Source organism: Astatotilapia calliptera, chromosome 11 (assembly GCF_964374335.1).
Source record: "Astatotilapia calliptera chromosome 11, fAstCal68.1, whole genome shotgun sequence".
Classification (NCBI taxonomy): domain Eukaryota; kingdom Metazoa; phylum Chordata; class Actinopteri; order Cichliformes; family Cichlidae; genus Astatotilapia; species Astatotilapia calliptera.
The window spans coordinates 30297421-30318725 of record NC_137432.1 but is presented as its reverse complement, the minus strand read 5'-3'; the positions used below and the strand labels follow the sequence as shown (position 1 = coordinate 30318725).

The 21305-nt window shown below is 39.1% G+C and overlaps 1 protein-coding gene and 1 long non-coding RNA gene across 2 annotated transcripts in view; one reads left to right on the top strand and one right to left on the bottom strand.

Moving 5' to 3' along the window:
• Positions 1-21305, bottom strand: part of LOC113031425 (neural-cadherin) — a 144503-nt gene that overhangs the window by 47872 nt on the left and 75326 nt on the right. Inside the window, exons 8-16 of the mRNA XM_026183492.2 lie at positions 20527-20699; positions 20275-20443; positions 19541-19711; positions 17802-17974; positions 12502-12669; positions 4728-4977; positions 3508-3635; positions 3238-3424; positions 2941-3084 (exon numbers count right to left, since the gene is read on the bottom strand). Coding sequence (XP_026039277.2) covers positions 2941-3084; positions 3238-3424; positions 3508-3635; positions 4728-4977; positions 12502-12669; positions 17802-17974; positions 19541-19711; positions 20275-20443; positions 20527-20699 — 1563 coding nt within the window. The remainder of the gene's footprint in view (positions 1-2940; positions 3085-3237; positions 3425-3507; positions 3636-4727; positions 4978-12501; positions 12670-17801; positions 17975-19540; positions 19712-20274; positions 20444-20526; positions 20700-21305) is intronic.
• LOC145432026 (uncharacterized) lies at positions 14016-16250 on the top strand. Its single transcript, XR_013912370.1, has 2 exons — positions 14016-14253; positions 15390-16250. It is a non-coding gene; the product is annotated as an uncharacterized LOC145432026 (long non-coding RNA).

Here is a 21305-nt window from a genome sequence, read left to right as displayed (position 1 = left end):
GGCACTCGCTAACGAGCTGTGACAGCAAGAAAAGAAGAGAGAAGGAGATAAAACAGAGGAGAGAAAATAAGGAGAGTGGAGACGAGTGACAACAGTGAGGAGAACGGGGACTAATAAATTAAGAAAACTGAAGAGCATGAAAATTTTAAAATCAGTTTTTAAAACTACTTAAATGTACTTCTGTTAGCACAGACACAACTACCCAATTACCCTCCAAAAAAAGAAAACAAAGCAAACAACAACAAAAAAAGCAAGAATACTTTCCACATAACCTGTATATCAAATATGAATGGAGGCACTCTGATGTTAGGTAAGTAGGTTAAACCAAAAATGCTATAATTTAAAATACTGTCACGTAGGTTAAGGTAATTTAACATTCTGGTGCTTCCAAAATGTGGGAGGCGCAGCTTGAGAAGCAATGTTTACTTATCTAACATTATCAGTTTAACGAAGCTAATTTCTTATCAGTGTGAGACTAATTACTGTTAACCAAAACCTACCATGCATGCCACTTAGATTAAAGAAAATGCACTGATTTGAAACATAATCAAGTCAATTCGTTTTTATAAATGAGGATTCTTTGTCATGCATAAAAGTTAGTCATGGAGTTCCACAGGGTCCTGAGTTCGGACCAATACCTTTTAATTTACACATGGGTCTCTCAGGTAATATCTTTAGAAAACAATGCATACATTTCCAATGCCATGCAGATAACAACCAGTTGTATTTATTTGTGAAGCCAGATGACACAAATCAGTAAAACTATAGGGACGATATGTAATTTACGATGTAATTTACAGGAGGAGCTGAGAACATGCTGTATGAGGAGGATATGTTCTTCAATGTGCACATAAAACAAATATACAGGAGTGCCTTCTTTCATCTTCGTAGCATTGTCAAAACTAAACAAAAAATCCTGTCTGAAAGTAATGCTGACAAACTAGTTCATGGATTTATTATGTTGAGGCTGAAATACTCAACTGTAATTCCTCATTATCTGGATCATCTAAAAGTTTCACGAAAAACCCTCAGCTGATCCAAAACACTGCAGTGAGAGTACTAACAGGAAATAGAAAGAGAGATATTTATCCCATATTAGTCTGTTTTAACTAGCTTTTCTTTTTATCTACTTCCCTGTTAAATCCAGAATATATGAACTGAGTTCTTCCTTCACACTGTCACTAAATGCTCACTCATAGGATATCATCTCATTGTTGGGGGTTCATCCTTTAATGCAATATGTTTTTTACCTTACAGTACAAGGGCCTGGAAAGAGCTCTTTGAATAAAGTTGAATTTGAATTCAGCTCAATAAAAAACATTTCTGTTCACGTTAGTCATCTGGAGACCTATGGGAAGTGTAGAGCTTAAAAGTACATGTTTTCATGTGGTATAGACTTGGGCTTTGTATTCAGTTTTATTGTGAAGTCTGAATACATTTAAACGGTTTTATAATTAGTACACAATGGAAAACAGAATAAAACTAAGACTGCTACCTCTATTTGGTGCATTAAACAAAGTAAACAAAGTTACACAAGTAACTATAAATGATTAGTTAACAGTTATAAACAGATGGGTGCCACACTGGTTCTCGTGATTTTATTTAGATATTTTTTAAAGAAGAAAAGAAAGAAAGAAAGAAAGTGTACTTTATTGGTCCCCGTGGGGAAAATCCCTCTCTGCATTTAACCCATTCACTCAGTGAAGCAGTGGGCAGCCACTGGGCGAGCAAAGAAGCATTTACATGGAAGTTTACTACAAATTGTACTTTCAACATTTTTCTGGGTCTTTCAGTACAATCAAGCCTGCAAACAGAGGAGTCAGCCATTAATGGCGATCAAAAATAATACAGGTTTAAGGAACTTTTGTTGGTGTAATTTTGCTACATCCATCTTTAATATACACTCTGTGAACTTCAACTAATGACCAGAAACAACAGAAACTGCAAACATTAAGAGTGCCATCAAAGATCATTTACTGTAATGCTGAGTATCCGTATTCTGCCTCACATCTAAAGCCCGATTGTCTGCACAACTGTTTACTCTCAGTTCAACAGAGCATTCATTTTCATTCACTTTGTGTATGTGAACACTGGTTAAGCGTGTCCCACTTTGTATTACATCAACAACAAGAGCGGACTGAGTGATTTGCAGGTCTGAATAGATAATGGATAATATCATCCACCATATAAATCCTGTGTGGTAACACTTTAACACTGATCAAGCTTTCATGTGAGATCTCACAACAACAAACTGGATAATTTCACTAAAGCAAGTAACATATTAGTTTAAACCTGGGCAGCCTGATTTTGAATTTAGACACACATAAAAACAAACAAACAAAACCTCTTCAAATTTATTGCCCACAGTCTCAATAAACAGCAATAAAAATTAAGTGGTTTTTAAGCTGTAAAACGTAGGTGTGCTTTTGTTAAACTGATCCAGACTTTCTAATGTAAGATTTTACAATGAGACATGACCACCAGCTATTGCAGTGGAAGAAAACAAATGTCACCTTATACAGAGCAAAGTTTATCTTAAGAAAAATCAAGAGAAGAGACAAATTCAAAAAAGAAGAGAGCAGAAAATTAGAGTGGATTGAGACAAGAAAAGCAGAAAGGGGAGAAGAGGGGATGCAAATCATCCAAACAGAAGCAAAGAGGCAAAAAGAGGAGAAAGATTATAAAAAAGTATGGAAAGGAAACAGCGCTCAATGGGAGAGGGGAGAGACAGAGAGGCAGGCAACAGATCATTCAGTTCACGCACCTAATTTCTTGCTCAACACTTGTTTTTATGACTAACTGCACACTCAGTCAGAGACTTTGATCAGTTTGACTGAAGTTCACATGAAATCACAAAGAACTGACTTCACTGCCACCACTGACAGCAACAACAACAGGTGCATCCCAGAGAGACAGAAAAACTGCCAGATTCTAACTCACCTTCATCCTCGTCGTTGGCCGTGACGGTGATGAGGACGAAGCCGACCTCCTTGTCTTCCTCCACGCTCACCTCATACACCGGTTGGGCAAATGCCGGGGCGTTGTCGTTCACATCGGTGACGAAGATCCTGACATAGGCTGTGTCTGAGTCAAAGTTGGACGGAGGCTTTGCTCAGGAATATAATTTCAACGTATCCAAACACATGCAAGACTCTCTAGACTTTCGTTTTATAAGGTCTGCAAATGATCTCTTTTATATTAATTGGACTGCAGGCCTTCTCTCTGATTGTGCGTTACCTGTGTTAGGCTGGCCCTGCTGGCCTTGTCGGGCCGACTCCGAGCCGTCCTGTGACTGCACCTCTATCAGATATGAAGCTTTCTGCTCACGGTCAAAAGAGGCTCGAGTGAAAATGATCCCACTGTGGGAGTCAATGCTGAAGAACTGAGAGTCCCCACTTTCATCCTTCAGGATCACATAGTGGATCTGAAGAACACAGAGAGATGCAGTGAAGCAGAAAAAGAACAGGAAGTAGAATATCATTAACGATCAGTACAGACGTTTCTCACCATCCCGTGCAGACCAGAGTCCAGATCAGTGGCTGACACCTGAGCCACAGACGTGCCCATCTGCGCTCCTTCGGGAACCGTGGCCTCATAGGTGGACGACAGAAAGAAAGGAACGTTGTCGTTCACGTCTGAGGGGGAAAAAAACAAAAAGAAACAGTAGAAAAAAATATCCTTTATTTTCCCACATTCATATTTTTTTGTTGTTGAAGGATCTGGCAAAAGAACACATACAGCCTGTCATGTCCATGAAAGCTGATTAAAGTGGATTAAAAACAGACAGAGAAAGAAAATGCTAGAAGGAATGGAAAAGTGAGCAGGAAATAAACAAAGACAGAAAGAAAGAACAAGCAAGACAGAAGGCAAAGAGACAGAAATAAGATTGGATTTTTAGAACAGCAGTAAAGGAGATTAAAAAGTAAAGATGAATTACAGTGAAATAAAGCAGAAAGAGACAAAAAGGCAAAATTTAAAAAAAAAGTCCATCAGAAAGTGAAGCTGGACTGTGTCTACCCTCACTAATGAAAACTGAGTTATTAGTGAGGAATTATCCTCCAAACACCCTGAAGAGTCCACAAAGCAGCTTGTCAGCTCACTTTCAAGCTCCGCTAAGCCAATTACAGCGTCCGATGTGGGTTTGTTCAAAGCCAATCAAAGTCAGGAAGTGTTTTCTCCTCTTTCCTTCTCTCCACCCGCCTACAGATGCTGTTTGGGAAGTGAGTCACTGTTAAAGGGAGACGGCATGGAGCTGACACCACCGGTCGCTTCTGTTTTCTTCTTTTTCTGCCAGAAACGACCCTGGATATGAACCGCACTTCATTAATCTTTCTCTTCTCATCATTTCCTCCAGCTTGTCTCTCATTACACCCGAGTTTCTGTTGCTCACCAACGGCTTCTTTACATTTGATGGTCAGAGCTCTGCTACTCATTTTAAAGTCCTTGTAATGGCAACTTTTAAACCACTAAATACTTTGCTTTGTTCATCAATATAGCATATTTAGAATTGTGAACATATCTATCAATATGCAAATAAGTCAATATCTCATCTTTGAGACTCACTCACACTGAGTGCATATAGCCAACAGGGGCCTTGTACTATTTAAATGAAAGAGCTGTAAGTTGATTGGTTACCTGTACAAACCTATGGGACTGAATCCACGTTTTTGACTAGCAGTCTGGCTAAAGGAGTTGAAAATGTTTGACCCTTAACCATACAAACTCACCTGTCACATTAACATAGACCGTGGTAAAGGAGGCGAGCGGCACAGCAGCGACATTCTGCACGCGCACTCTGAGCGTGAAGAAGCGCGTCGTCTCATAGTCGAGGTTCTCGGCTACCAGGATGGACGCCGAGCCGTCGGCCCGGTTTGGTTTCATGTAGAACCGCACTGGCATGTTGGTCTCCGGTACCTGACCCTCCTCCAGGTTGTAGGTCACCCTGGGGTCGCCGAGGGGAGATGTTGCCTTGATGGTCTGTTGACAGAGGGAAAAGAACAAAAGATATGTTTTTGTATCCAAAAGAACCAGCGTCTGCTCGCACATTATGACTGTGTGCGCCTGAGCTTCCTAATGTCACGGCTTTTCCTCATCACTTTGTGTGTGTCGCTTTTCCACTGAAAAAGGGGCAGAGTGATTTGAAAAGCAGAAGAAAAACTTGACAGGAAATGACACTGTGAAATATACTGATGTCATGCACACCAAGGGACAGCAAGCGTGAGCTGGCCATTGAGACTTCACAGACATGGTGGATTATACAGAACTTACCTTTGTAGTGAGGGAGAGACTGAAATTCAGATTTGAAATTCTCTCATGGTACAAACATATTTCTCACATGAGAAAGACCCTTGAAAAATAGTTGATAGCATCAAACTTGTCAAACTAGTAACTTGCTTTTCTATGTTTTCCATCTTTTCCACATTAAATATCTTGGTATCTTATTTTTATTTACCTGCGTTGATCCTCAGTAATGATCACTGTCAAGGGTGTTTCAGTGTTAAAGTACAAAGTCGGAGACTGCAGGAGTCTTGGGGACATCCTTTGAGGATCATGTGATGGATTTCAAAAGTGACTGCTGCTCAAATATTCCAGATACATTAATGAGTTATAGAGTTCTCATCAATGCTAAAGCAAAGTATCCAGCTTGCTTTGATTATCAGAGAGGGAATTATGTGGCTAATCCCAGCTTCCGTGTTGAATTGTGTATCATTTATTAATTGCTAGTAAATATATTTATGTTATTATTTATTTTAAATGAGCACCACCAAAACAAATAACTTGCTTCTCAGGTAGCTGGAAAATCTCATTTAAAATTCCTTTGCCTATTGTAACTAATATAAAAAAACATCTTTGGGTGGAAAGTTCCAACTTACTCTCACCCCAGGGTGTCAATTCATGCTTTTCTTTTAGATTGAACTGGCCATTCAGAAATATGCACAAGGTGTCCTTTGGCTTAAGTGCCAAGGTGTAAGTGCTTACAGCAGAATGGAGAGTGAGAGACAAAGGTCCTCTTTAAAGAGTGTCAAAGTCTGCATTTCGAGCTTGGATGAGCGACATCCCTGAGACTTGGGGTATTTATGATATGCCTGAACATACAGAAGTATATAGAGGACAAAATACTGTGGAAGTTGTTAGACCTTTACGTCTGAGCTTTATGGAGAAGTTTAGAACCAAGCTGTCATGATTTGAGTACACAAACCTCAGTTTGTGTTCACAAATCAGTGTTCAAGTTAGAATTGCGAAGAATGCAGCTTCTGATACAAGTACTAGAAGGCGGCATATGGGAGAAAATATATAAATGCAAGATCTATAAAAGATATCTAAAAGAAATGCTGCAAGATAAGAGATTGCAGAAGACGAATGTAGGTTTGCTCAGATCTGATGTCATGCCTTTGGGTCTTAAAATCCAGTTTGAAGAGTTTTAAAAGTTTTAAAAATGTGTGTATTTTTAAACAACCTTTAATATTAACTGGCAACACTGTTTTTGTGAAATTCAGTGTTGTTATATGTAGCCTGGTATTTGGAGTTCTTTTTACAAGTGCATCTTTTTCAAAAGCAAGCAGAGTTGGTCGTTTCTGACTAGAATAGGAACAGAGATCATCACTCAGACAGATTACATGCAGTGCCGACAGAACAAAAGATATCCCATATACAGACACTGGAAACTCATCTTCTCAAACCTCTGTTTACTCCTTTTGGGCTTCAAGTTTATAGAGACAGACTTATCTCCATTTCTGAAGCAGTTACTCCCACATTGCGTTATAATCCGTCAAAGGCAGAAGCCAAAGAAGAGTCTGTACTGGTTCATGATGACATCATGTTATCACACAGCTGCTCGTGTCGACAACGAGGTCGTACATCTTTATAACAGCTCCAACGGCTTCCAGATCTTTAAACTATAACACTCACCAGAAAAATGACACCCTAAAATACACAACTACATTTCAAAGAATGCGACGTTTTAACGGCCAGAGGTGCAACTCAGTCCTTCTATGGAAATAAAGCTCTCATGGTGAAAACTTTCCAAAATACCCAAAAAGGATTCGGTTTCTGCTTTGTTGATGTTTGTCCTTTTTGTGTTTTTTTAAAATAAAATATGTGTCTGGATCAGAGTGTGTTGTCCTGAGCTGTTCTTCTACCAGCAGCAGAGCTTTTAAGACTTGTGTTATGCTCCTGGCAGTAGACTAAACTGACCTTAGAGTGAGAAAGTGTGTATGTGTGTGTATTTATGTCCTCAGGGAAATGGAGTCATAAATCTGTTTACACAGTCACATTGTGGAGATATTGCTCCTTTCGGGCACAGAAATTAAATCATTAAACCTTATTACTATAAACCTCTTGCTTATGTTCAGAATGAGTTCAGGTTTAGGTTAAGGTCATAGTTAGGTTAAGTTGGAAGGAAATGCACAAAAAGTCAGTATAATGTCCTTTGAAGTGATGGAAATACGGTGTGTGCTATTGTCCTTCCTGACCGCACACTCCCCACCTTGCCAAGGAGGGGCTGTATTTTCCATGGCTGAGTGATGCCACCTCATTTTACAGTAAGCTATGACCTGGATTGTTAGACACACACACACACACGTGCGCATGAATTTCCAGTTAATTGACTCACTCTGATTTTTACCACCACAGTTTTTGTTCACTAAAGTGTAAAGGGGCTCATTTATTTAGATTGTAACTTCAGCTAAGATTCCTGTGTCCACTCAGCTGCAAATAAAATATGTCAGGTGGTCTCGGTAGCAAGCTGCGAAGAGGGTCATTGTACGAGTAACAGCAGTTAATATGGAAGCATTCTTGTATCATTAAAGCAGGAGTTTTGAACTGTTGGACAGAAAAAATGCAATATGACCTGTTTAATTAGCAGTTTTTCTGGTATTAATAATTAATGATGATGAAATATGCTTTTACTGGAGGGAGCATGCATGATTTTTTTTAAATCTTCCTACAACGACATGACTGAAAAATCAAGGAGAAAGCAAGGGCTGTCTATGCCTGCTAAGATCCTGCAGGCAGATGAGTGGGAGAGAAAAGGTTGCTGACGACCACTTACGAATAAATCTTTTCTTAATTCAGTGTACGGTGCATCTGTCAGCCTGACCGCCACATCTATAAATGGTTCCGTAAAATGGCCACTATAAATATAAAGTACAGTCAGTACAGAATCATTTAACCCCTTTAGTTCAGGACATGGTGGCTTCGAGCAAAGACTGAAAGCAGGGGAGAACCTATCTCAGCTCCAGTGTAAGGACAAAAATCACCTCTGAACAACCGTCGCCCTTGTCGTCACTTCCACAAGAGGTAACATGTTTCCCCTGAGTGAGAAATGCTGTCTGCCACTTCAAACACTGAAACCCTTTCAGCCCTCAGACCCAGTGACCACAGCAGCTCCAACAGTCTCAATCTAATGCATTTACCAACTACTTAGTATGCTGGGATGACTACACACTCTCACACACAGAGAAAAACACTTAATTCTAACATTTAATTCTTGCCTGCTTGTATTTGCATGCATCCCTGTTCTGCAAATATTATTGCCACTGTGCTACTTCTCTACTACCTTTCAGACCATCTATCATGCAGTCTTCCTCCACTTCATCTCCATCTTATCCAGATTGCAGAACATCTCAACCGAAGCCACTTCAAGTCATTTGCTAACTGTGTTCCACTACAACTGTCTGAACTCCGGGGGTTCCCATCTCTATTTCCTACTTTTCATATCATCTGCTCTAAGATGTGGATTTTCATCAGAATCTATTAACCGAAAAGAATTTTATGTTACACGCTGTTTCTCCAATTAATTTCATCTTTACTTCCAAACGATCTCTCCTTGTTATATTGATTTTTAACTGATGAGTATAAAATTGACTTTTAATCCATTTTGCTTTCCTGCAGCAGTTATAAAGGACAGATGAGACTCTGACTTTCTTGTTTGGTTTTTCCATTGGTAGTCTCTTAAAAATTTTAAACAGGATGTTAATCTAAAATCTCACAAACAGCCCGAGATGAAGGCATCCGGTTTCAGGTGAAGAGTTGCGCGAGGGTATGTTAGTGGAGCGTGGCTCAGCCTCACAGCAGGCCGAAGCAGCAGAGTGTATGGAATCAGGACTAATGAGAAATCATCTCATTAGACATCAGTGCAGCGTGCTGAAGTTAAGCTGATCAGTGTCTGCCTTCCTCTCCCACACAGATTAATGCCCGTGGAGATATCGCAGCAGATCGCTCTCAGCTGGTGCGGCTGGTGCTGAGAGTGATTCAGCAGCTGGAATACAGATTGCCCTGTCAGCTTCAAATGCTAACAGTTAGCAGTCAGCTGAAAAGGGTAAGGTGGGGTCATCAGGGTTGGTGTGTGTGTTTGTAGGGGTCTGCTCCATTTTTTGATGCTTACATGTGGTAATTACACTTTTAATGGCTCCTTTGCTTATTTATCTGGGAAATAACATAATTAGTGTTTCTGCCTCGTGTGTTTCATGTCTTATTATCTCATTTATCAGCCCGTCACGTGGGTAGCCTTATTAAACTGATACAAATCAGCCGAAAGAAAGAGATGGACGGTGTCTTCCAACGCCCCCCCCCCCCCCCCCCAACCCCCCACCCCCCACTGTGCTCTCTGTTATCATATTCCCTGTGTTTTCTGGAGCTGAATTCAAAATGTAGTTGTTCTCGTTTGCATATTTTTCTAATAAAATGAACCAAAATACCACACTGTAGAATTGCTCATGCTGACATTTAACATGAGTGATTACATAGAAGGTTCTCTGGCCCATATGCCCGATGGCGACTGGATTGTTTATCTGCAGTCTTTCATAATGAAAATATGGTGATATGAAAAGGCAGACAACTGTCCATCCCTATTGCACGCTATTCAAAAAACTGCAATGCACACAGGTCAGAAATTCCTTCATTTTGTGTGATACTGCAATACATCAGACATATTCTCTTTTATCAGATGCTTGAAATGAACTTCTTTTTATACTTTCCAAATGATTTTTAAGCATCAGTGGATAGCTAGAAGATAGATTTTAAGGTAAATCTAAGAGAATATTTAAAGTCATTTGTGGCCATGAGAGAAAGTGTTTGCATAAGAGCGAACACTAAAAACATCAACAGGATGAGGAAGAAAACAAGAGGAAATCAGCTGATGAGGAGGCCTATTATAACATGCGACTCTCACACACATAAGCAGGAGATGACTTCAGCTTATTGATATGGAGATTTAATACACGCGCGCACGCAGAGCATCTTCCACCTCTGCAGCGGCTCCCTCCCTCTGCCTCGTTAACAATGTGATTAACAGACCTTATTAAGGCTGCTAAATTTAAAACAACAGTTCCTCCTCAGCGCAATTAACACCGCAGGGGAGACAAAGGAGGGAGGAGGAAGAGAGGGAGGAGACATTTCAGCCTTCCATTGTTTTGTATATGTAGCCAGGTTTGGGTAACTTAACATATTTGTCCACTGAATTTATTGCTCATAAAACATTATGTATACATGGTTTCAACATGCAGACAGATGATTCTCAGTTGATCACAATTTTTTGTTTTTCCTTTGCCAGTATTTTGTCCAACAGTTGTGCATCTGGGCTCAGCTTTCAGGTAATACTTTTTGACAGGGAGAGCGTAGTGGAAAGATTCAGCCTTTTCTAGAGGAATGAAAAATGAAGGAGATGAAACATTGATGAAGGGAGAAAAATCTCACTCCCACAGTTAATTTGAACAAAACAAGACACATTCAACAAGGAACACATTCGTGTAAAGTGTATTCTTTCAGATGCAACTGTATCATCTGATTAAAGGAGAAAGCTCGTGTTATTTTATATTTCTCCTACTGTCAACATAAAAAGACTAAAATCCACACAGCCTTTTTTTTAATCCATCTTTCAGTACCATAAAGCTTTCCTTTCCCTAATTTAGCACCCCTCTTCACTTCTTCTCACTGCATCATACAGCCTCTGTCAGGTTAAAGACAATAATTAAACGTCTGTTTTTCTGAGGTGATAGGAGTCCATTGTGACGCTCCGACAGCAGGTGTAATTTTCTTGCTCTGCTCAATCATCTCTGACAGATGGAGCTGTGGGTGGGAACCCCAATCACCATCATCGTCTTTTCAGCGAAAACACGGTGTCGAAAAGAAGCACAACAACACGCGAACACACACAGGATTACACTTACCCTCCAACTATTTGAAAACTGACTAACCTCCATGAAATCGAGCAGCTGGAGGGTAAAAACTCCTCTACCTTCTAAACCATCAGCTTAGGAATAGGAAGCAAATTAGGATGGAGGGATCAAAAGAGGAAAAAAAATCACCAGAGGTATACAAGCAAAGTGTGTGTGCATTTGTGCGTGTGTGTGTGTGTGTGTGTGTGTGAGATTGCAGTGAGTCAGGTGAGACAGACTCGGGGCTGGTTTGTTGTTTGCTCGGCAGAAAATATTTAGAAGTGCTCGGTTAAACGTGCTGACACAGAGAGAGAGGGATGGATGAGCTGGAAAGTGAGGCGAGAGGGATGAAGAAGAAGAAAGAGTATCTCTAGCCTCCTCGGGGTGCTGTGCACAGACGTGAAGCAGGATGTAAATGAAATAGAACTCTTTTACTGCTGCAGGAGGGTGACTGAGTTTAAATATTCCTCCATTTTTACGAGTCATCCCCTTCTCACGCCCATGTCACCTTCGAGCTCTTAGGGCTACTGATACTGATGAAAAGAAACGCGTGCTTCAGTTCCCAGACCGGCACCTTTTCAGTCATACATTCACAAGCCACTTTGTTATGTACACCTGTTCAAATGCTCATTAATGAACATATCTAATCAGCCAAACTGGCAGCAGATATGCTCACGATGACCCGTAGAAGCTCAAACCAAGCATCAGAGTGAGGAAGAAAGGTGATTTAAGTGACTTTGAACGCCAGACTGGATGGTCTGATTATTTCTGAGATTATTTCTGAAATTACTGATTATTTCAGAAACTGCTGATCCACTGGGATCTTCCCACACACATAAGTCAGAGGAGACTGGCCAGACTGCTTTGGTAAGAAGTCAACAATAACTCCAATAGTAACACGTAATACAACGGATAGGCTATAGGAGCAGAAGACCACACTGGGGTCCACTCCTGCCATCTAAAAACAGCAAACCAGGGACACAATTTGCACTGACTCACCAACATTGAACAATATAAGATTGGAAAAAAAACCCTTCTCTTCTGATGAGTCTCGATTTCTGCTGTGACATCTGAGTCCATGAGTCCATCCTGCCTTGTATCAGCGGTTCAGGCTGGTGGTGTTGTAATGTTGTGGGGAGAATTTTCTTTGCACACATTGCATCACTTAAACACCAAAGCATACCCAAGTATTTTTGCTGACAATGGGCATCCCTTTAACAAGGAAGCACACCATGTCACGAAGCTCAATCCATCTCAAAAAAGGGTTTCTTGAAAAGTGAAAGTTGAATGTTTTTTAGTTATCATTTTACCATTTCAGGGCTCAATGTTCTCATCATAAACTCACCACTATCTTGGCATCTCGGACGGTGTTTTCCGGCACAGTGACCCAGTATTCGGACTGCTCCCACTGTGGTGGCTGATTGTGGACGTTTGTGATGATAACAGTCAGCTCCACTGAGCTGCTGCGGTTCCCTCCATCTGAGGCCACAATCTGCTGGTTGATTCTGGATGTCTGCAAAGAGATGAACAGGGAGTAATTAAGATCAAGGAACTCGTGATTCTGATCAGAACATTTTCGTTTTAACAAGTTTTACCAAACAAATAAGGGTGTTTGCTATTTAGAATTGATTTGCCTTTAAAACTTGGTCTTGTTATCTTCAAAATCAAATTTTAATGATCAAGTAGCTCTTTGATAGTTCAGAAAGACCAAACACTTGTAAAAATTGTAAATAGTTGAGCAGAGAAAGAAAGAAAATATTGATCCTTTAGTTTGTTTGCAAAAAGTGAATCAAGAAAGTGGGTAGGGATACATTTTCCTTTGCTAAATTATTGACTGAAGTGCTGCTAAAAAGAAAATGAGAGGCAGAGAGAAGAAGAACAGAAAGGAGATGACAGTGACAAAAGAAGAAGAACAGTAGGCATCATTCATCGCCAACGTTAGCTTAACAGACGGATTCGCTTCATTATGGATTTTCAGTTTGACATTGTAAGATTGTACTGAAGAGAAATCAGACACACATAATGATGACAACCATTAAAGATTTAAAACAACAGTCTGTTTGATGCAACTTTCATTCCTCACGCAGTGGAAACATCAGAGCAGCTGTTGCTGTTGGAAATAACTTTGACCTTGTGACCTCATAATATCCCAGTTGTGTTTAATTTTTTGCATTGCCTTGTTTACATGCTGAGGATATGCTTTTATGTGCATATTATCCAGCTTATTACATTTATTCATTATTAAAACAATGTTTTTGTGTTGTGATATGGCCCACCGTCTGTGCTTTCATGGAAATAGCACAAGGTCATCATAGCTGGACAGGGTTTAAATATATTTAGGGTGACATTTACAATTGGATTGGGGTGGCTTGGAAGCTGTTGGGGTGAACAAAGTGCATAACCGCTGTGCTTGAATACCCTCCCTATAAGCCACTGTTTCAGAGAATTATAGGTCCATTTCCAAAATCCGGCATTAGTGAAAACTACTAATGATACTTATGCACTTAGATAATGGTTAATATTACATTTGAATCCTGCTAGACTTATCTCCAACGTCTGATACCACTAATCATACCATTCTTTTTAACAGATAACAGAACTGTGGTGGTATCAATTCAATTCAATTTTATTTATATAGCGCCAAATCAAAACAACGGTCACCTAAAGTGATAACTCATCATCATCAGTGCCTTGCTCTCAAATGGTTTTCATCATACTTATCTGACACATATGTTAGAATTCATATATATGCACCTATGCACTCTAAAAAATGATACATTGATGCATTATGTAAACGTTTTATGTTAAAATTAATGTCACCAATTGATTTTTAACTCTAAACACAAGGATATTGTTTTGATTTTAATTAATAACACAATATTTCAATACAACAAAATGCAGTACATTAAATCCAACGTAAAAAGTTCATTTAAAATGAACAGCACTTTAATTTGAAGAGGATTGTCCTAACAGGCTCTCCGTACTTCTCAGTTTGCACATGTGCAGTGTGGAAGTTTGAACAACCGCCATTTTCAACCGAAACTTGCATCATGCTCAGAAGCCTGGATAAAATCCATTGCCATTTGAGGATTATTTGGTAAGTACAACCATTTAAGGATGACAAATTTGGTTAATGTGTACTAAATGATAAACATCCGACATTTTCGGGAGTACTTCTGTATGTTTTATTTTAAAACAAATGATGTCTGGTAATTTTTTTTTAGCATTCTAGCTTGTATGCCTCTCACAGGTGTTAGTAGTCAGGCATTTAACAAATATTATCGGGCCCACTTCGGTGTAATTTCCCAAAATGTTTTACGATTCATGTTAAGCTGCAACTTGCCTACTAAGAACTGCAGATTTAAAATTATTCCCAACATCTACCGCGCATGCTCCCTGGTGTCAGTAATCGGCACCAGGAGCGCCAGCGATCCTATCCGTTTGAATAATGAAATATATGTATAGTGTATTTTAGAAACATGCATCAAATAAGTTGCTACATTGTTTGAAGGAATTCTACCCGTGTTGATATCTGGTTTAGTGTTAATATCAGTGATTAAAGTGTAAGACATGCATTTATCTTGTGTCATTAAAATGCAGCATTATGTGTAATACAGCTATATGTAATGCATTTAACTCCTTGTATCAGTTCCATTGATTATCAAAGTGACAATTTGTGTGTTCCCCCCTTCATTTTACGTTGGTCAGCTAGTTCTGTCTGTCAGTAGATGCAACAAAAGTGGTTCAGATGTGATTGTGGTTACTGTTATCTTTTATTGTAACTCTTGTTATCGTAATAAATACCAGAAAATATTATGATAGGATTTTGAATCCATATTGCTGAGTTCTAATCTTCTATTTCTTTTTAACATTTTTAGGGGTACAATTAATAATTATATTGTTGAACAGTCTAGAATTGATTAAAGCAAAAGTGAAAGCTTTCATGTATTGTCAAAATTGAAAAGCTTCTAGTTTTGTGTTCATATATTTGTTGATCTGACTCAGAAGAATCAGTGCCTAACGGGAATGCGTCCTAAAAACTATCTGTGTCTACTTAAATAAAAAGCCAGATGACCTGTTCAAGGAATTCTTGGTAAGTTAGAAAAGGGGAAAGATCAGTTTGTTTGTTTGTTTGGTTTTTTAAATTTGGGATAGTAAATTGAAGGTGGGCTCATTTGTTCATATGTATCTATATGCAAGTAACTTTCCCCCCCCCTTTGTTTTCATTTTAAGGATATGGATCTTAGTGCAAGAAGAGAAACGGAGCAGCTGACTTTAGGAGTCTGTGTTGTCAGACATGAAGGAGCAGACTCTGCAGATACACCTGAGGACATTGGTTTCATCATAGAAGGATACACTGTGCTGAAAGCTCTTAGTGATGTGGCAAAGGGGTGTGCCCTCCTGCTTGGACTAATCTACAGTCTAAATCTGAGCTACCCAAAGCACCTGAAATACACATTTGAATTTCTTCAGAAGGTGCTGATGGAGTTGGATGGGAACAACCTATCCATGAAGGTGCAAGTTCTGAAAAACAAACTGCTTGAGTGAAACAGCCTGCACTGAACTATAGAGGACACTGAACTGGTTACAAGATTCTCAAACCCATCTCCTTGCACTTTATAAACTGTTCAGTTTGAATTCCGCAAGAACTTCTGCAAGGCCTCATACTTTTTGGCATGCTTTGTTCATGTTGAACTTTTACCACCATCCAGCTACATTGAACAAGACTGCTCCTAAGTTTGGACTTCATTTCAAGTTTTGGGGGAAAAAAAGGTTTTTTATATATGGACAAAAATGCCACTAAAGTCATTTCTACTTGTTGTTTATAGGACTGTATTGTGAGTTTTCCATTGTACCCGAAGCAAGTTTAAATTAAGTCATGTTAATGTTAAAAATGTTGGAATCACAACACTTTCCAGTTTTAATAACTTGATTTTAACATTCTGTATTATGTCTTCCTGAACTTAATATGCACTTGCATATATGTGAAGATATTTTTGTTTAGGAAAAAGGCATTGATCTAGAATTTTGAACAGCTCAAAGTTTGCTTCAGCACATTTTACACAAAGTGTTATTAAAGTTGGGTTAACTGAATAAGATTTATTCAATTTACTTTAAATAGAGTAAGTAATTTAATCCTATAGTTTCAGTAGAGCTCGTTTAGGGTTAGTCAATTTATCAGATGTACTTAAAATTTGTTGTTCAAATTAAATGTGTCATACATTTTAGATTTCACTAACCCAGTTGTGTGGAACCGGTTGACATAACTGGGTGGAGTAAATGCAACATCTTATTTTATAGAGTAAGTAGGGCTTGTTTTGGTTGAGTAGATTTTATTTAGTGTTGTCAATTTAACTCAACATGTTAGTTAGATCAACATTATGATATTTAGTTAATACAACACCATTCTTGTGATTTGCATTTAATTAGCCAAAGCTTGACAGATGTACTTAAAATTTGTTGTTCAAATTAAGTGTATCATACATTTTATATTTCACTAACCCAGTTATGTGGAACCGGTTGACATAACTGGGTGGAGTAAATGCAACATTTTATTTCTTAGAGTGTGGAGTGAAATGCGCCTCAAACGTGTTGCAAATGTATAGGACATGATTTACAAATGTGTACAATGAATTGGTGTGCAACTTTTAAGGACTCAGGAGCTCATGCCTCGATCCGCACACAAACACGAAGCATTCTGACCACACGTAAAACTACTTTACAAATGCATACATCCCGACCTGAATAAATACTATTGATTTACGCACAACCTAGTAAGTTCGTCTTCCGATAATTTTAGGTTTCAAAAACCTTTCTGTGCGTATCCTAAAACTACACGTAACATCTCACAGAGATACTCACAAATCAAGTCGCATTCCACATGGGGCTTTGAGACAAATTTCAGCTGTAAGATGCATTCAAGTCCCAGTGTAAAACTGGGACATCTGTGTTTTCACTGCATACGTGGCATTCTCTCTCTTTTTCCCCCAAATAAGTAGGATGTTTCTTTTTCTAAATAAACAAAAGAGCTCGTAACCTGTTTATTAGAAAACATGTTACAGTTACAGACTGTACTCTGCCACATGCTGAAATATTCAGGATCATTCATTATGCTAACATTAATGTTAGCCTACTTTCATTAAAGAATGGTAAGATTATCATCAGTGTTATTCCACCTGGATTATATCTACATTCAAAATATACAGAGATTAGTTCGCATATACTCACTGCAGAGGATGATACACAGTGATGCACAATCATGGTGTCCCCCCATCTGCAGCTGAGCATGAGTGACTTTTCCCACTTTTTCCAGCAGATTATTTCAACCATATATAAACCTCTATTCAGACTGTGAAGTAATTTGTAACTGTGTGTTTTGAAAGTGCTAATAGTGTTATTATTATAATTCTAACCCTTATTGTAGAGATTGGATCTTGCATCTAGTTCACTGTCTGTAATTTGTTGCAGGGAGTCAAAGCACAAAACATTGCTCTTTTTGAGGATGGTGTTCATTTCCAGGAAGTTTTAGCAATTTGTGAGAATGAAATGAGACATTTTTGATATGAGAAGTAATTTTGTAAGTGTGGACACTTGCAGACATTGCATCATGCTGCAGCATGAAGAGGCTGCTGATGTGCTTCTGACCTGAGAGATTGGGTGGTTGACATAAATCCACCCAGTGCTGGGGTTGATGTGCAGGTAAGCCGGCTTCTGTCTGGACAGTGAATAGGTGATTGCCGCGTTGCTCCCCTGGTCATCGTCATGAGCTGCTGCTCGCAGGAAACTAGTTCCAACTGGAGTGTCTTCTCTCAGAAAGTCTGACAGGGAAAACATCAGCTGTCATATGGGGAGCGAAGTTCTACTAGCACCAGTTTGAGTTACTGCAACTCCTACTACTATTACAGGAACCGCTATGGTGAAACACTGTGTATGTCTAAAGCACGAATACCCAAATCATTAGAGTTGACTGAAAGCAGTGTAACATTATGTTCTGTGTTGGTAAGCAGGTATTATAATAATGGAAACACAACATTGTGCCGGATCAGCAGTCTGTCACCTCATTTTGTCATTTCTGGGTCTCACTGTGCAAAGTCAACAGATGCATTTTTAAATTTATGAACATAACCTCCAATCCTGCTGACTGTGATGTGTGTCAGCGCTGATCAGACAACAAAAACAACGAGCAGCGACGAGGTGCATTTGCCTCTGTAAGACTGCATTTCAAGCATTATGTCAATAATAATGTCCTTTTCACAGTCACGGGTCTCACTGGATACATTTCAACTGAATAATCACATCAGATCCTGCTGAGTCTAATGTGTGTCACAGAAAAACAACCAAAACCAGCAGGTGGAGCAAACACAGGATTTTCCTTTCAGGGTTCACTTTGACAAACAAAGAATCTTACATCACCATGGTGAATTTCTTTTGTTTATATTATGCCAATTAACATTAATAGTAAGATATTTTGCTGTTAGCATCATTCTCAATACACAAAATGATTTCATATTCTTTTTAGATTTTTTTCTCTTTGTTGTACTTCACATCGATTTATGTGATTGATAGTTGTGGAATTGCTTTTTTCTTTATTAAATGTAAATCTATGTCATATTCATATGGTTCTTGTTGCTACTCCTATCTTGCTTGGTTACACTTAAAACAGCCCAGAGTTATAACAGGTACCAGGGAACCCGAGCCCTGTTTAGTTCTACAACCAGAATTTACAAGCAGAAGTGATGTTTTACATTCATTTATTGAAGTTTCAGTTTGTGCCTCTTTTCATAAAGTTGTTCATATCAACTGTAAACATGACAACACTTAACATAAACATGGTCTGGGTTTGCATTACCAACCCAAAAGATAGCTGGTGATTGTGTTGTCTCCTTAAGCAGAAAATCTTTGCACTGAAATACATGTTGGTAATGATGTATGGATAACTAAGAAAAGTCTAAACAAGCTCAAGATTTCCAGCTCATTTCCATAATTTGTAAAGGAACCCCCTCCCCCCATAACACATACACACTCACAATTGCTAAATAAATGCATGTCCCAGAAACATTTCAATCTGCCTCTTAAATAGTTAATGAGACACTCTGTGCGTTTCTCTAATCGGACGAGAAGAACTTCTGACACTATGCTTATCAAAACACATATTTGCACAGATAGTAAACAAACAGAGAGCTCTGGGACCTGCCAGCGAACATTTCATCAGTCCTAAGGGGTTTCCAGGATTACAAGGATGCAGATTGATGCATGATGGTGACGACAAATACACGGTTTCTACACTTCCTCTGCTCCCTCAAAACACACAGCTACAGGATGTTTTTGTGTTGAACAAGAAGCGGACGGACTAAGTCACTGGGAGGAGTCGTGATGGTACTCACACTGGTAGCGGCTGTTTTCAAACTTGGGGTCGTTGTCATTCTGATCTGAGATCTGCACTGTGATCTGACAGATTCCAATGAGCGGCTCTTCTGCTTGATCGGTGGCCGTCACAGACAAAGTATACTCCCTCTGACGCTCCCGGTCAAAACTCACTGCTGTGGTTATCACACCTGACACACAGTGAGGACATTAGCACACTTAGAATTTCAGTTTGTCATTGTTTGGACTGAATTGTAAAGCTTTTCTGATATCCAACAGGTACTGTGTGTGTAGAAACTTTTGAAACACACATATTTGATAAGACAGTAAAACCTTAATCACATAAGAAACTCAAAGAGGTGTTTGTGAATTAAGATTCCAAGATTTTTGTTGAATACGACCAGAAAGGACAGCTTTAGAAATGAGCATACCAGAGGAAAAGCTGTGGTTGAGCGATTTGGAAAAAAAGTAAGAAAGAGGGAAGGCTGAGATTTTGATAATATATAGAAAGGAGGGATTGTGACAAAAGAATGTTAAACATGGAGCTGCCAGGCGGGAAGAAAAGAGGAAGACCATTGTGAAGGTTCATGGATGTAGTGAAGGAGGAAATGCAGATGGTTGGAGTGACAGAAGAAGGTGTGAGGAATATGGTGAGGCAGATGATCTACTGTGGAAATACCTAAAAGGAGTAGCTGAATAAAGAAGCTGTGGAAGAACTGTTTGTAAAAATTATAATGAGTGTTTCTGAGCTTACCAGTATCAGGATCAATATCAAAACCAGATGCCACTCCGTCTCTGTTCATTATGCCATATTTGACCTCTCCATTGACGCCCATGTCAGCATCATGAGCCTGGACGCGCAGGACGAACGTTCCTGGAGGCTGATTCTCCAGGACTGCTGCGTTCAGGCTATAGTTCTGACACTGACAACCAAACAGCAAAGTCAGGGGTCAGAATTTGTCATTTAATTTGCAATAACGTAAAAATAAATAATAACTCGACTCACCTCCTTGAACAGTGGTTTGTTGTTGTTGATGTCATTTATTCCCACAATGACCTGCGCTGAGCTGCTGAGTGGGTATGGCCCACCAGATGCGTTGTCATCCGTGGCAGTGATGTTGAGGACGTACTGTGGCCCCCTCAGGCGTGGAGGAGGACTCCGCCGCAGCTTAATAATACCTAAACACACAAATACAGGTGGGGCAAATCAAATAGGGTAGAAAAGGTTTTTTTGTCAGATTCAAATTGAATATGTGCAGGTGGACTTTCTGACATTTCTAAGAGTTGTAATATAATTCACAAAAAGACTCAGATCAAATTGCTTGGGGCTAAATTTATACCTTCAGAAAAAAAGGGACATAATGAAAGTTCAAGTTATATCTTGTGACATTTTCAAGCCTTTAGATTGGGCCACACTAAACTCTATATAAAATAGCTTTATCCTTTAGCAGCTACAACACTTAATGGTCAGTAGCCTTTTTGTTATTTTGTGCCTTTACTTTTGTTTCTTTTACTTCTTTTACACCATTTTTGTCTTCAGTTAAAGTCCAAAAGTAATCAACACATCTTTAAATATGACAGAGGCCTGGTGTTGGTTGGCAGGGCTCGTGGTTTCCTTTTATTTAGCAGATTAAAAAAAAAAAAAATAGAATAAAAATCAACATTTTCTACAGGGAGAAATACAAATTTCAGCTTCTTTCATGTTTCATCCAAAAGTGGTTTCTAATGCCAGGGGACACTGTTCACTTTACACGTTCCTCTGGAGGAGAACACAGAGTGTAAGTG